This window comes from Onthophagus taurus, chromosome 7 (genome assembly GCF_036711975.1).
Source record: "Onthophagus taurus isolate NC chromosome 7, IU_Otau_3.0, whole genome shotgun sequence".
Classification (NCBI taxonomy): Eukaryota; Metazoa; Arthropoda; class Insecta; order Coleoptera; family Scarabaeidae; genus Onthophagus; species Onthophagus taurus.
Genome location: NC_091972.1, coordinates 32,245,934 through 32,263,047, shown reverse-complemented (window position 1 = coordinate 32,263,047; position 17,114 = coordinate 32,245,934). Strand labels below are relative to the sequence as shown.

The 17,114-nt window shown below is 32.9% G+C and overlaps 1 protein-coding gene across 1 annotated transcript; it reads right to left on the bottom strand.

The window, feature by feature from the left end:
- Positions 1-5,982: 5,982 nt before the first annotated feature.
- On the bottom strand, positions 5,983-15,437 carry LOC111416779 (Rabenosyn-5). Its single transcript, XM_023048879.2, has 4 exons — positions 15,075-15,437; positions 14,611-15,012; positions 14,326-14,549; positions 5,983-6,678 (listed from the first exon to the last, which is right to left on the bottom strand). The coding sequence occupies exons 1-4, from the start codon at positions 15,217-15,219 to the stop codon at positions 6,160-6,162; spliced, it is 1,290 nt and encodes a 429-aa protein (XP_022904647.2). The 5' UTR covers positions 15,220-15,437; the 3' UTR covers positions 5,983-6,159.
- Between the last annotated feature and the right edge of the window lie 1,677 nt (positions 15,438-17,114).

Below are 17,114 nucleotides of genomic sequence, written 5' to 3'. Positions count from 1 at the left end.
AATAATATAATTTTCATATTCTCAGCTCACAAACAATTTACCTCATAATCGCGAAAATATTGTTATTTAATACTAATAATCTGTTTTTGTTCATTAACAAAACATTTTATGAAAACTTTTTATTTTTACGAATTTATTGGACTTACTACATTTTGGCTTCAAAAAATTATTTCTGAATGACTTACAACAAAACAATAATTTGGGACAATAATAGCTTTGTTTGGTATATTGCACTAACGTACACCAGTGCACACTTTTTCTTAAAAATAGTGTTTGGTAGACTGGTGCAAACAAGTGTAGATAGTGCCGCCGCGTTTGGTAAGCGATTGAGTTTTAAAAGTACAGACACTTTTCACACCGACTCGCCGGCAAGTGTAGGAAGTGTAGTGTAAGTCGACATAACCTTTAAGACGTATTTAGTTTTTTGAAAGTGTCAAAGTTAGATTTATTTAAAATAAAATAAAATATTGTAATTCTGTTACTTCAAAACGACTGGATAAACTTTCAAACAACTCCCAAGATATTCTAAAATGCTTTTTAAACTGTACATCAGAATATTTGGGAACTACATCCTCAAAGTATTTATCGATGCAAGTTCTTTTATCTTTTTTACTTAAAAGTAAAAATACATTTTCTTCATCATCGCTGTCCAATTCTTCAAAAATCATATCATTGTCTTCACTTTCGGTGTCAGACTCTAATAGGGTCACTACAGGCAACATTTCCTTTTTTGATTTATTCATCTTGAATCTTTGATCAATAATAAATTATTCAACTTCCTACAGAAATAATAAAGATTACATAACCTATAACTGTCATAATAATACGGTTTACCAAACACCTAAAATTGTTACACTTATGCACTTTGAAAATGTGTTGAAAACTGAGAGTTGTCAACTGCACTACACTTGCTACACTAGGAGTATTTATAGCAAGTGTACCAAACACAGCTAATAACATGTATGAACTTATTACAACAAAAAATAAATTTTAAAATATATTAACTCATAAACTCATTCATCATCAGGGAAATCTGATGCTTCTTCAGTATGGTGGAAGTTTCTGAAATAATCCTGATATTCTTCAGGGACCCACTTAAGGAGAGTTACAAGATTATCGTACTTTTTGGTATATTTGACGGTTTTCGAATATTTCTATACAAAATTAATGGAACAAAAATTGTCATTAAATGACGTTTTATAAAAAAGAGTTCCAAATACTTCTCGCCGAAGCTGAAGCCAAACAATGTTGGACAGTTTAAACTCTTGGCCATCATTGCTTTTCTTTCTAGATATAAATGGCGCTGTTGATAAGGAGTACAATGTACTAAAACTTTTAAAATCTTCTAGGGCCATGGAGTACACATTAAATGGAGGCTTTTTACAATTGCGAATAAAATTTAGCCAATCGTTACAAGTAAAAATTGTAAATGGTTTTGCTTTCTTCTTTGCACGTTCGATGATGCTGTGCTGGCAGTCTACTTCCATATGAGTATGACCCCGTAATAAGAATTTATGATTTATAACTTTAAGACTGGGAAATACTTGCATTGTATCATGGTGTCTATCTTCAACGGTTTTGGAGATATTCCCGATTTTTCAGTTTTTAACGATAGATACTTATTTCGCAGCGCCGGCCACCTTCCCCTCGTATTTTACCAGGCTTGGGACTGGCAGAAATATTACCTGGCATGCTTAAAAAGTGGCCAACAAAACACAACAAGACCACTGGAAACAGAACACAAATAAAAAAACACTATTGCATCAAATGTTCAAAATGTAGTCGGTTTTGTTCACTACATAACAGAAATCGTTTTTGTAAGGAGTTTTGAACATTTCTGGTGTGATTTCTTGAAAAGTTCTTACAATGCGTTGACGTATATCATCAGGAGTAGTTGGTCGTAAGTGGTAAGATCTGGCGATCTCGGAGGCCATCTGACAGGTCCTCTTCGTCCTATACAGCGGTCCGGAAAGGACACATCCAAATACCGACGTACTTGGGCGGTATTGTGAGGTAGAGCACCATCGTGTTGGAACCACATCCACTGACGAATAGCTAGTGGAATATTTTCCAACAGAACGCCCAAATTATTTTCTAAAAATTCTAAATAAATCCTACCCGACAAACGTTGATTATGAAAGAAAGGGCCTATGATATGCGTTCCAATGACACCTGCCCACACGTTCACTGACCATCTGTACTGGCTAAGCGTTGCAAGGAATCGATGGGGGTTTGTTGTATCATAATAATCACAATTGTGACGATTCACAAACTCATTTTTGTGAAAGGTAGCTTCATTCGAAAACATCACTTGTTCGAAAAAATTCGCATCAAGATTAGTTCTTTCAATTGCCCACTGACAGAATAACAGCCTGCTTTCGAAATCGCCTTCAGTAATTTCTTGGTGCAACTGGATTCGATAAGGATGATAATTATGTTTTCTTAAAATCCTGTGTACCGAAGATTTACTGATGATTGTTCTCCTACTTATTTCACGCACACTAGATTCTGCATTTTCTTGCACAGCTAACAATTCGTGCTACTGGTTTTTATCCGTAAGTACGGAGTTATTACGGTAGCGCTTAGTACGTTTTACGGATCTAGTATTTGTAAATCTTTCCAGTAAGGACAGAAATGCCCTCCTATTTGAATGCCTCCTATCTGGATATTGTTGTGCGTAAACTCTTGACGCTAACAAAGCGTTTTTGTTATATTCGCCGAGGACGAAAACCATATCCACTAATTATTTCCGCGTAAGTGACATTTTTAATTATTATGTTAACAAATAATACTTTGAAAACCAGTTCTAAAGCGTGGAACACTAATGACAGTTCTAATGGGTGGAACACTAATGACAGTTTATCTAGTTTGTTTTCCAAGCCTACTTCAACTTTTAATAGTATTGCAAAGCGTCGACCACCTTCCATTTTACCAGTCTTAAGCCTACTTCGCAATACATATCTATCGTAAAAAACTGAAAAATCGGGAATATCTCCAAAACCGTTGAAAATAGACACCATGATACCTGTATAAAACTGAAAAGAAATTAAATTTTACATCCAGTTATGCAAAAACTGGTATATTGTTCCATTTAAAAAAAATAAGTTATCCATGATTAAAAAGTTCGAAAATTACAGATCCCTACTTAAGAACTCTATAATATAAATGCATAATTTTCTATTAGCAAACATGTGCTCTTTTATTGTTAATCCAAAACAGAAAACCAAATCTTTCCAGCTTTCACAGTTTCGGCAATATTACCAAATTTATAAGATGCTGTAAATGTCATTTTTTTCGAAAATCGTCATATAATTCAATAACGATATCAGTTAGACCTAAGGTATCCTTAACAAAGTACTATTGAAATTTCACAAAGAATCAAAAAATGCAATAATATACAGGGTGTTCTATTTAAAATAACGCCATTACTGAAACTAATTTTAAAATATGTACAATATTATGATTCGATTCAACTTTTATCTGAAACACTTTTTGAAAAACTCAATCATAATTCGGCTATAGACCGAGGCAACTTAGGTGAGACACCTGAGCTTTGTTCGTTGGGACTGCACTACTCTGCACGACATGGCACTCGTATGACGTCATAGTGCAATGAAGTGTAAGTAAGTGCAATGTTATGTCAACTTAGTGCAGGTCAGAAAAGTGTATAAACCGTGGTCGCAACGAACAGATTTTTATAAAAAAAAAAGTATAATACAGTCAACGCCCGCTTAACGTTCGTACAACGTACATTTGTCATCCGCATTAACGTACATCGGCGATCCAATTTCATTATTTTTTTTATAGAAAGTGAATGATTGAATTCAAATAAAACTAGAAAAGTAAGAACCTTATTTTTACATTTTATTCTAATTTAAAAAAGTTATAAATAAACGATTATTAACTTATCGATTCTTAAGTTTTTTTAGTTAAAAATTGTTTTAAGGTTAATTGCCTAAGGCCAGTCTTCTTTTTCTCTATGTACATGGTTTTGTAACAAGTAAACGCATCACGAAGCATACCTATAACATTAGAACTTCGTTCCATATTTGGGTCTACATTCTCTATGACATCGGCGAGATTTTAGATTTTATTTAAAATTTCACTTAAAGTTTCTAAGTTTAATACATTTTCTTTGGACAGGTCTTCAACAGCGCCATCGTCATTCGTTTCGACATAATCTGTCTTTTGTATCATGGACAATAGCTTTTAGTGTTGCTATAAATTCACTAGCAGCGTTAGAGTCTGCACTCGCTGCTTCTCCTGTCAATTTCACTTTAATTAAGTTGGCCCTGATTTTAAATCTTCTAAACCATCCCCAACTTGCATTAAACGTATCAGTTGCGTTCTCATCCATTTTTTTCTTAATTCTGAATAAATTTCCTTAGCTTTTTGTTGGATAGCAGAAAGACTTAAAGGAATATTTCTGTGTAATTGAGAGTCTAACCAAAGTCCCCTCCATTTCTTCCATCACATTAGAACGAGTACCTGAAGTTTGTTGAAGATTTACCCCATCTTTAACATAACACTTCAAACATTCTTTTGATTTTACTATTGTGTTAACTGTTGATCTACTGTATCCTAAACGTCTTCCTATTTCCGCTAGTTTATCACCCTTCTCTGCCATTTCAATAATTTTCAGTTTGTGTATCAATTGAATTCACAAAGATATTTTTTCGTCCGGTCTCTTTCGGTAAATCCCCTATGCAAAATGTGGTAAAATAGAGTAGTGTCAGTAGTGTAACGAGCAAAGTAGGAAAGTCCCGAGTCGGCCGTAAGTGTACGTTCGTACGAACAAGTTTGTACGTTCGTGCGAACAAAGATCATCTTGGAACCAATTAAACATAAATATACGTATTCTTATGGATATTTCGTGTTTGTTTAACGTACATTCGTTATACGTACGGAAACTCAGGAACGCATTGGGTACGTTAAGTGAGCGCTCACTGTATTTGAAATGGACGAACAGGAGATTGTCAGCGAAATACTCGAGGAAAATGAAATCATCGCAGAATGTTTTTTTAGTAGCGATTCATCAATTATTATTATATTATTATTATTATTTTTCATTTTTTTAGCAAAATATATTTTCTACACCAAACTACTAACCCTTATAAGTTCTTTCAAAAGTACTACTTAACGTATAAAGAAATCACATGCTAAATTGCACCAAAATCGATAATATAAGCAGTACTTGCAAAAAAAATTTGGGGTGGTGAGGGTAGTTAACCGCAGCCACCCCTAAATGAGAAAAAACACATAAATTAATATATTTAAATGTACTATAAGTGTATTTAATGCCGCCAAAATCGCCAGGGTAGGTTTTAAATTATTCCAAAAAAGTTGGGGTACTTTTCTACTGCCTCTACTGACATTGAATATACTGTGTTCTCTAATACAACAAATATTAATTATTGTAAGGTTTTATTTCTTAATATTTAATATTAATATTAATTATTACAAAACACGCTTTCAAATATTCCGCCATTTTAGTTACACTGAATTACACTGCACTTATTGAACTTAATCGAAAGCAGGTGCAACAAAATCTGCACTGACTTGCACCCGCTGCACGAAATTGCACTGCGCATGGCCCAACGAACAGTATGAGTGCAACTGCACTAAACTACACTATCCCCAACGAACACACAATATCTGCACTAAACTGCTTAGTGCAAGTAGTGCAGTCCCAACGAACAAAGCCCTGTATATTATAGGTTGTGGTTTGAACATTAACCCTACAGAGAATACGTGATTTTAATGTTACAGCAAAACACATAAGGCATAGGCCTGTCAGGCCCAACGTATTCACTGTAGGGTTAAGAAAGTCCAACTCACAATAAAATTATTGTCTCTTCAAAATCTTTCCATAATAATAATTTATATACATAAATTTGTATTTACAAATGACCTGAGATGTTATACACTAAATAAATAACGTCTATTTGCTTTAAAGGAGTCTGCACATAATTAATTATATAAATAATAAAATTTATATTAATTAAGAAAATGACTTTATTTACTTAACTGAAAGTAAATTTACTGCATCATATATGCAGTTGACTCGAATATTTATAATAATAAACACTGACAATTCCACTAAAAAGTAGGTAAATATGTATAACCTAAAATTTAGACAAATAACTATATTTTACATCATTAATCTTGCCTTTCCTGCTTCCTATAAGACTCTTTCAACAACTTTAAATTCTCCTCTAATGAAGCTACCTCCTCGAATCGATTAGCTTTTCTAGCCTGATCAATATAACTCCTTACTATATTCATTTGCTGTAACAACGGATCTTCTTCTTCATCTGGAATAGTTTCGTTTACATTAGAAGGTGACCACCCGGTTGTTACTGTAACTTTTCTTATATTAACAGTTGAGTGTCGTTCGGCGTCTTCTAATAGAGTATATCGGTTTTGTTTTGCTTTTTCTAATTCTTCCAACGTAGGGACGGCCGGCAGTGTTAGGACGAAATCTTTTACATAATGCGTTATAGATCTTCTAATTGAATATTGTAACATTTGTAACTTTGACGAATCATCAACTGGAAGTGTAGCTATTGCTTGACTTATTGCGTCAAGACTTTCTATTTCTTTTGCTATTGAACCTTTTAATGCTTGTACATCTTGTAAATGGTATGTTGTATCTCCAGATGATAGTGATAAATGCATCTAAAAAAAATTTTGTAACAAAAATTAATTACTGGTGTGAAGTTATCCATAAATCCCAGCCATAAACTTAAAACATTAATAATTCCGTAACCAATACGATTTGGGTAACCAAATTTCACACACAGGTCACTCTTACCCTCAAGAACAGCTTACCACCCCATTTGGTAAAAAAAAAAATTTTCAACCCCCACCCCCGAAAACGAGATGTTTTCGCCCTGACGGGCACCTTCAAATTAAACCAAATTCTACCACATAATAGGACACACTTCTAAGTATTTTTATCAATTTTCAAAACGCCGTAAGCCCTAACAGTTTTCGAGAAAAAAATCATTATTATAAACCGCGGATGGGACTTTAGGGGTGAATTTGACCCCGATGGGCACTTGTGAAATTTATGAAATTTTAGGATGATTTAGAGGATGCCTTTAGCGATTTAAATCGACCATCCAAACACCGTAAGGTATAACAGCGCGGCGCGGACTTTGGGGGTGAATTTGACCCCGGATGATTTGGAGGCTGGATTTTTGATAGAGAAAAAAATTTATTATATTAATGGTCTGTTTTACTTATAATTAAATTGTGTAATGGATTGAGAATATGATTATAATTACTTGCTACCGCGTTCCAGACCGCTTCCAACCCTTGTTCATTTCAGTGAATGGCATCCTATGTAGAAATTTGTATTAAATACATAAGAAAAGAAACATTTTTACGTTGTGTTACCCTTCCATCATGTTTCTGTTAACAATTGCTTCAATGTCGGCACAATTGATTTGCGTTTCAGCACAAAACCGTCGAATGTAATGATTGATTTCCTATAAAGGCATGGAGAGTATTTATTTATAGCATCACATAGAAATTATAATATCTTACGTTCACAGACTCGAAGTTTTTGCAGGGAGGAATTGTGCAAATTTGTATTCCTTTAGGATTTAAAGAAAGAAGGACGCTTTTTCCTGAGAATATTGAATAGGGTCAAAACGTGCCCTATTATGAGTTAAACATATTCCCCAAATTTCATTTTCCTAACGTTTATGGTTTTTGAGAAAAAAAAATTAAACCAAAAATTTTCGCCATTTTTGAGGGGTGTAGCTCCTTAGGGGAGCCGAAGGCTGATGGTTCATATATCAAAGTACCCTTAAAATTCACTAAAGAATCACCGCTTGAAGTTTGTTGCAGTCATTCAGATACACCTGTATATTTGGACTTATACACAATATACAGTGTGTCCCCGGATTGAGTCCCCGTAAGGTATAATTGACGAAAAATTTTTGAATTCAAATTCCATCTTTTGCAATTGAAGTCTGGATGTCATAAAACGAAATATAACCAAGTTTTACGTCAAACGTCCTCAAACTACCAAAGTTAACGCAAGAAGTTTGTTAACCGGTGCAGGTAAAGTGGTATTTCTGAGCAATGTACAACAAAAGTTGATTAAGATAAAATGTTTGTTATGTTAAATTATAGCGATATGCCGATAATGTTATTAATTTAGCATATAAAAGAAAAAATGAGTTTTTTCTTGAAAATTTTTTTTAATGTTCCGTTTTACAATAAAGACAGAGAGATCTGAGTGAATTAACAATTATCATTTGATAGCTTAGCTTTAACCTATTGTCAAATATTAATTGATCATGTTTGCATTACAACATAAAATATTTATAGTGCAGTGCTATGGACTAGGGAACATTAGTTACAATGCAGTTTTAAGGCAATTTGAGGAAAAATTTGGATTTTTAGTAGATAAAAAAACAATTAAGAGAGTTATTAAAAAATTTTCGGAAACGGGCAATGTGAAAAATAAAAGGAAGGAAAAAAAGCTTTTAGATGAACATGATGCGGCGTCGATTGTTGCAGTAACGAACGGAATGGATTACGGTAAGGTGTCGTTAAGAAAAAGGGCAGTTCAAGTCGGTATAAGTAAATCCCATTTACAAAGAATTTATCGAGAAAATAAAATATTGCCGTATAAACCAAAATTATCCACACTATCGAATTAGGTCATGAAGCAAAACGTTTACATTATTGTTTGTGGTTTAGTTACAAAATTTTGAAAGACAGAACTTTTTTAAAAAACACAATATTTTCGGACGAAGCATCGTTCACCACTAATGGAGTGGTTACATCACAAAATTGTTGATTCTGGTCAAAGACTAATCCACATTATCGCATAGCTTGTAAACACCAGTATTCCCAGAAAGTGAATGTGTGGTGTGCTGTTTTGTGATATTTGGAAATACTTGAAAATTGTTTATTTAATTATCTTCACGGCGTGGATTTAGAAAAACGCAATAAATTATATTTCCAACAAGATGGTTGCGGCCCACATTCCACCATTTTAATTAGAAATTATTTAAATACGTTATTTGGTAGAAAAAATGGATTGTTAGATATGGTCCGCAACCATGGCCGCCAAGAAATCCGGATTTATCTATTATGGATTTTTATTTTTGGGGTTATGTAAAACAAAAAGTGTACACTGAAAATTTTAATAACAATTTAGACCGTTTAAAACAAAAATTAAAACAGTTATTAGAGAAATTCCGTTGGACCATATTAGAAAAAGTTATAAACAATGTCGGAAAAGGGCTGAATTATGTTAGTGTTGGTGGTGGTATCATTGAATAAGCTTTTATGTTAATTTAGTTTAGTTCGAAAATGTTTTGTTAATCTTATAATTTAAAAATCTGTATTTTGCTTTTATATCCTAAATTAATAAAATTCGGCATATCGCTATAATTTAATATAACAAACATTTTATCTTCATCAACTTTTGTTGTACATTACTCAGAAAGACCACTTTACCTGCAACAGTTAACAAACTTCTTGCGTTAACTTTGGTACTTTGAGGACATTTGACGTAAAACTTGGTTATATTTCGTTTTATGACATCCAGACTTTAATTGCAAAAGATGGAATTTGAATTCAAAAATTTATCGTCAATTATACCTTACGGGGACACAATCTGGGGACAACTGTATACACAAAAATATTAACGAAAATATTGATGCAGATTGATTCTAAAAAGAAACGATAAAATATCCATAAAGCGCAAACTACAGCAAAATATATCAACTAGTGATCTCCGTCCCCAATAGAATAGTTTAAGCACATTTATAAGTTTACTCCTCAGCCTTCTGGCAAAATCTAAAAAATGTGTATGACGGTCTAAAACAACACTGAATAAGTCGACAACTATTTTCCCGGAATGCACTTATAATGCAAAAAATATGACCATATTTTTCCTTAATACCTGCGCCTTTTGTAACTGCACGTGGCGGAGTTCTTACCCTTTGCCAGTAACGACTAAAAGCCCATAAAACTACAAAATGCCTTTCTTAACAAAATTTATTTTTCCATGAAATATTAAGAGTTTCGCAGTTTTCATAATCTATTAAAATCGCTAAAGGCACCTACGATCTGCTCAACATACGTGTACAATTTAATAACAAAATTTTTTCTTTGAAGCCGTTAAGGGTTACCGTGTTTTTTTATTTATTTATTTATTTAGTGGTTCCTACGGACCCCTTGGGGTCCCTGTAAGTTTTCAGGGGGTCCGTAGCAAAATAAAATTAATTCGGGGGTTCGTAGCTAGCGTTGGGGGGCCGCAAAAAGTAAGAACAGTAGTCAGTTGTTGTAGTATATGTAAGTCTGTGAAGTGTATTAAGAACTAAATTTGTAAGATAGTATCGCGTATGTAAGATTTGTAAAGGACAAAAAATATTTCAAGAATTATGATTTGTGAAATGTTTGGAAACTGATACAAAAGATGAAATTATATTTAAGGAATTAAATATTTTTTTGAAGCAAAAGCTATTCCTTTGTGTAATATCATCTGCGTTGCTACTGATGGTCCTCCGGCAATGGTAGGACGCCATCGAGGGTTTCTGGCATATTTCAAACGAGCAGTACCGAATGTATTAACAGTACATTGTGTCATTCATCGACAACATTTAGTACCAAAAAATCTTACATCGCTCACTGAATTATATCATTAGAGCAGTTAATAAAATCAAAAAGAATGCGAGATTATTTGCTCAACTTTGCCTGGAGAATGATGAAGGTTACAATCGTTTGCTACTGAACACAGAAGTACGTTGGTTGTCTAAAAGTGCATGTTTGAATAGATTTTACTCACTTTTTGATTACGTTTTAGAATTCTTTGAAACTGAAGACAATGATCTGCGACTTAATTTATTTCATTCAAGAAATGATATGTTTGCCAAATTTAACGAAATCAATTTGAAGCTGCAAGGCGATCGGTTGAATTAAATAAAAACAAAAAGTGTAGGTAATATCTGTATTCGTAAAAAAACTTTTTTTTATAAAGAAAGTTGGGAAGAGGAGAATTCTCTTAATTTCCAAAACCTTTTTAGTTACAAAATCGTGATGTTGATTTGCTTGTATATTGTCAGCACTTGGGGGCACTTCACTTAGATTTCAAAAAAAGATTTGAAGACATTCTTCATTTGGTTATTACCGATTGGGTGTTGGACCCTTTTACATACAAATCAACTAGCTCTGTGTTTATTCATTAGCAACTTATCGAGCTAAGTACAAACGGAGAATTAAAACCAATGTTTGTTGACGGATATGAAAAATGTTGGTTACAAAAACAGATACCAACTTTGTATCCCGAAGTATAGGACACTGCGGAAATGTTTTTAATAGCTTTTTCGTCTTCGTAGTTAATGGAACGTAGATTTAGTGCGGTTATGAACCTGATTACGAAAAAAAGAAACCGACTTGATGTTAGTGCTCATAGTGACTTGCGGTTATTGCTTACAAATATAGAGCCAAACATAAACAATTTGATCACAACTCATCAGGCTCACCCATCACATTAAAAAATGTTATCTTTAAAACAGGAATATGTTTTTTTAAATATCAAAATGTTTTTATATGTATTTATTTTACGTCACAAGTCAGTGACAGGTCATCAATTTTCTAGCCAGCTCACTTTTTACGACTACTGCATTCCGGTAAAAACAGTTTTAGTAGCACGGCACTGACTAGGGGGTCCACGATCACGTTTTGGCTCAAGAAGGGGTGCGTAGCCATAATAAGTTTGGGAACCACTGCTCACCCCCAAAATCCGCGCCGCGCCTTATACCTATAGAGTCTAATAACAAATTTTTTTTCTCGGAAACCGTTATACCTTACGGTGTTTGCATGGTCGATTTAAATCGCTAAAGGCATCCTCTAAATCATCCTAAAATTTCGTCAATTTTGGAGGTGCCCAACGGGGTCAAATTCATCCCCAAAGTCCGCGCCGCACTGTATACCTATAGAGCAGAGATGCACAGACCGCGGACCGCCGGTCGAATACTGGTGGCCCGCCGACAGCAAAAATAATATTCTCGTACTTTCGAAAAATAATAAAGTACTTTGTTTCTTTTGATATTGTGAGCGACGTCCATAAAACTGAGACAGGAGCTTATTGGTCAGCAAGCTATGTTTATAAAACCCATTCAAGATTCAGAAACAGCTACAGAAGTTAGTTATGAAATTTCTCGAATGATAGCAAAGCGAAGTCGCCCCTTCAATGATGGGGATTTTGTAAAAGAATGCATAGAAATTGCCTCTAAGAAAATGTGTCCAGAAGCAGCAAAAAAGTTTGAGAAAATTCAACTGAATCGTATGACTATCCAGTCAGGTAATATTGGGGAACAATTAACTGAAAAAACTAAGATCATTGAATTTTTTTCATTAGCACTCGACGAATCCACTGATATTAGTTCCACAGCTCAACTTCTCATATTCATACGAGGTGTTACTCAAGATTTTGAAGTCTTAGAAGAGTTATTAGGAATGTGTTCATTGAAAGGTCAAACCAAAGGAGTTGATATACTCAATGTACTTTTGGATGAGTGTTCAAAAACTGATTTGGACTTAACAAAATTATCGGGAGTTGCGACTGACGGTGCTCCTTCGCTGATTTGTGTCAATTCCGGGCTAGTTACTTTGCTGAAAAAGCATCTGCAAGAAAAAAACATAAACGCTGAAGATCTCATGCAGTTTCACTGCATTATACACCAAGAAGCCCTCTGTTCTAAAAAAATTGAATTTCAAAATGTCATGAAAGTGGTAGTTTCGACTGTAAATTTCATAAAATCACGAGGACTCAATCACAGGCAATTCAAACAATTCCTTGATGACATCGAAAGCGAATATGGAGATTTACTGTATTATACAGAAGTAAGGTGGCTAAGTCGTGGATTGAGACTGGAACGATTTCTAAATTTAATAGAAGAAATTGGAATATTTCTGGCGGAAAAGCAAAAGGATGTCCCGGAACTTAACAATCCTGATTGGTTGTGTGATTTGGCTTTTTTAGTTGACAATACAAATCATTTGAATGTCTTGAACACACGGCTTCAAGGCAAAAATCAACTGATATCCCAGCTCTACGCTCATGTATCATCCTTTCAAAGCAAGCTGACACTTTTCAGATCGCAATTGAATTCAGGAAATTACAATCATTTTCCGAATTATAAGAAAATGGCTAAAAAATTCAACAAAACTGCGATTAATTTCAGTTATGTAGAAAAGCTAGATATTTTGATTCAATCTTTTCAAGACAGATTTTCGGAGTTTAAAAAAGTGAAACCTCTGTTGGACATATTCAGCAATCCTTTCACGATTTCAGTTAAAAATGCGCCAGAGTCAATGCAGTTAGAAATTATCGACATTCAAAACGACCAAGATTTACGCAACAAATTCAACGAAGGAGACTTGCAGAACTTTTACCGCTGCATTGATAAAAATATGTACAAAGAGTTGCGCATAAACGCTCTGAAATGTGCCAGGTTATTTAGTTCTACCTATATATGTGAACAAACTTTTTCAATACTAAATAATAAAACATAAAACTAAACCGCCTTGCAAATGATAGTTTGGAAGCAGTTTTACGTGTTACTACAAGTAAATTTGAGCCAAATATAAAAAAGATTGTAAGCACTATGCAGTGCCACGCTTCAAATTAATAAATTCATCAATTCTTTATTGTCTTTAATTACCTATACTTCTGGCGGCCCGCCATCAGTTCATTATTTGCCCGAGTGGCCCCTAGTCTTAATAAGTCTGTGCATCGCTGCTATAGAGTCTAATAACAAATATTTTTTCTCGGAAACCGTTATACCTTACGGTGTTTGCATGGTCGATTTAAATCGCTAAAGGCATCCTCTAAATCATCCTAAAGTTTCATCAATTTTGGAGGTGCCCAACGAGGTCAAATTCACCCCCAAAGTCCGCGCCGCGCCTTATACCTATAGAATCTAATAACAAATTTTTTCCCATCCGCGGTTTATAATAATGATTTTTTTTCTCGAAAACCGTTAGGGCTTACGGTGTTTTGAAAATTGATAAAAATACTTAGAAGTGTGTTCTATTATGTGGTAGAATTTGGTTCAATTCAAAGGTGCCCATCAGGGAGAAAACATCTCGTTTTCGGGAGTGGGGGTTGAAAAATTTTTTTTACCAAATGGGGGTGGTAAGCTGTTCTTGAGGGTAAGAGTGACCTCTGTGTGAAATTTGGTTACCCAAATCGTATTGGTTACGGAATTATTAATGTTTTAAGTTTATGGCTGGGATTTATGGATAACTTCACACCAGTAAATTAATGTTGTGTTAGATGTAGGTATTTACCTTTTCGTAAAGGTCAACTGATGTTAATAATTCAGCTTTAACCTTTCTTAATTGTTCATATAATAAACAAATTCTAGGTTGGACCATTTGATGCATTTGAATGTATCTCCTACATTCCAACATATTCATACAGTGGCCACAAATTCGTAAACTATCTGATTCATTTTTACTGCTTTTTAGGCTTATATTGGTTTCTTCTGTGTATTTTGGTGTAACTATTGTACCTAAAGCGGTTATATTATTGTTTATTTGATTATATTTTAATGTATTTTTTGTAATATTTACGTGCTATGTCATATGCTAAAAATTCAGAACAATTGTTGCACATAATACTTCCACAAAGTCGACAATGATGTTGTCTTTTAGCTAAATTAAAGTTAGCAGCACAGGATGGGCATCTAGAAACAGTGGTTCCATCTAACCAAGCAACTAAGCGCTGCTCCTGCTGTTTGCGATCAGATCCTTGTACTTTTAATAATTTATCTAGTCTTAAAATCAACCTATTTGTTTCTGTTGTTCTATGATCTAGGCGTTCTCTTCTGACTGCTTTAAAAAAATCGGTATGATCGGTAATTGTACTAACCTCTTGGGGCTTGCTCTCTTCCAAGTAATAACGTTCTTGTTGTGGTTTTTCTATATCTTGTTCGTCAAAGCTCAAAATTTTCTTTTTGGCTTTACTAACTAAATCTACAATAAACGTTAATCATTAATAATTATACTCATTATTTAAATATAATCATAAACCTTACCTTTTAATGATTTTAGTAAGTCTTGTTCTTCGGAATGTTTCTCTTGAAAATGTCCAAGTAAATGATTTGCCGATTGACACGTTTTATGGCATGTAGGGCAAATAAAGCCCTCTTTTATTTTGTGGGCCCCATTTGATTCAGCCATAATTAATAAGCAGTTTGTGAAAAATATACTTTTATTAAGTGTGGTTAAGTTTTCTTTTAAGTTAAAGTTATATTTGGATAGAGTTGTATAGGATAATACCACCAGGGGCGGAGTAAATGCGTTATCACATTATTTTTTAATTAAATCATTGTTGATTATTTTAATTTTAATTAATCGAAACGACAACATTCACAACTTAATAATATTGCGTTTATAGGCAACTTACCTTGTTCGTGTGTATAAGAAGTTGCCAGTTTTTAAAAATATTAATCAATGGTAGTCATTTAATAATTAATGTCAAATAATTTTAAAAACTAAAAGATTTTTTAGAAAACGGTATTTTTCATTGAAAAGCTTATAATTTGATTAATAAACTCTGATAGTTTCAAAACAATTTATTACAATTTTTTTACCCAAATTAATCCATAGAAGTGAGAATAACACAGATTGATGTTTAAGAGTTGATATCTCAAGAACTAAAAGATATTTTAATAAACGGTCTTTTTCGTTGAAAAGCTTATAATTTTGTTAATAAACGCTGATAGTTTCAAAACGATTTCTTAATATTCCGATTTATTACGATTTTTTAAAGTTGACCCAAATTAAGTCATAGAAGTGAGTATAATACAGATTGATGTTTAAGAGTTGATATCTCAAGAACTAAAAGATATTTTAGAAAACGGTCTTTTTCGTTGAAAAGCTTATAATTTTATTAATAAACGCTGATGGTTTCAAAACGATTTGTCAATATTCCGATTTATTACGATTTTTTGAAATTGACCCAAATTAATCCATAGAAGTGAAAATAATACAGATTGATGTTTGAGAGTTGATATCTCAAGAACTAAAAGATATTTTAGAAAACGACGTTATTCGTTGAAAAGCTTATAATTTGATTAATAAACGCTGATAGTTTCAAAACGACTTCTTAATATTCCGATTTATTACGATTTTTTGAAGTTGACCCAAATTAATTCATAGAAGTGAGAATAATACAGATTGATGTTTAAGAGTTGATATCTCAAGAACTAAAAGATATTTTAATAAACGGTATTTTCAGTTGAAAACCTTATAATTTTATTAATAAACGCTGATAGTTTCAAAACGATTTGTTAATATTCCGGTTTATTACAATTTTTTGAAGTTGACCCAAATTAATCCATAGAAGTAAGAATAAAACAGATTGATGTTTAAGAGTTGATATCTCAAGAACTAAAAGATATTTTAGAAAACGGCGTTATTCATTGAAAAGCTTATAATTTGATTAATAAACACTGATAGTTTCAAAACGATTTCTTAATATTCCGATTTATTACAATTTTTTGAAGTTTACCCAAATTAATTCATAGAAGTAAGAATAAAACAGATTGATGTTTAAGAATTGATATCTCAACAACTAAAAGATATTTTAATAAACGGTCCTTTTCGTTGAAAAGCTTATAATTGTATTAATAAACACTGATAGTTTCAAAACGATTATTATTAACATTCCGATTTATTACTATTGTTTAAAAATATTCCAAGTTAATTCATAGAAATGAAAATAAAACGGATTAGTATTTAAGAGTTGATATCTCAAGAACTACAAGATAGTTTAGATAACGGTCTTTTTCATTGAAAATCTTATAATTTTATTAATAAACGCTGATAGTTTCAAAACGATCTGTCAATATTCCGATTTATTACGATTTTTTGAAGTTGACCTAAATTAATTCATAGAAGTGAGAATAAAACAGATTGATATTTAAGAGTTGATATCTCAAGAACTAAAAGATATTTTAATAAACGGTCTTTTTCGTTGAAAAGCTTATAATTTTGTTAATAAACGTTGATAGTTTCAAAACGATTTCTTAATATTCCGATTTATTACGATTTTTTGAAGTTGACCTAAATTA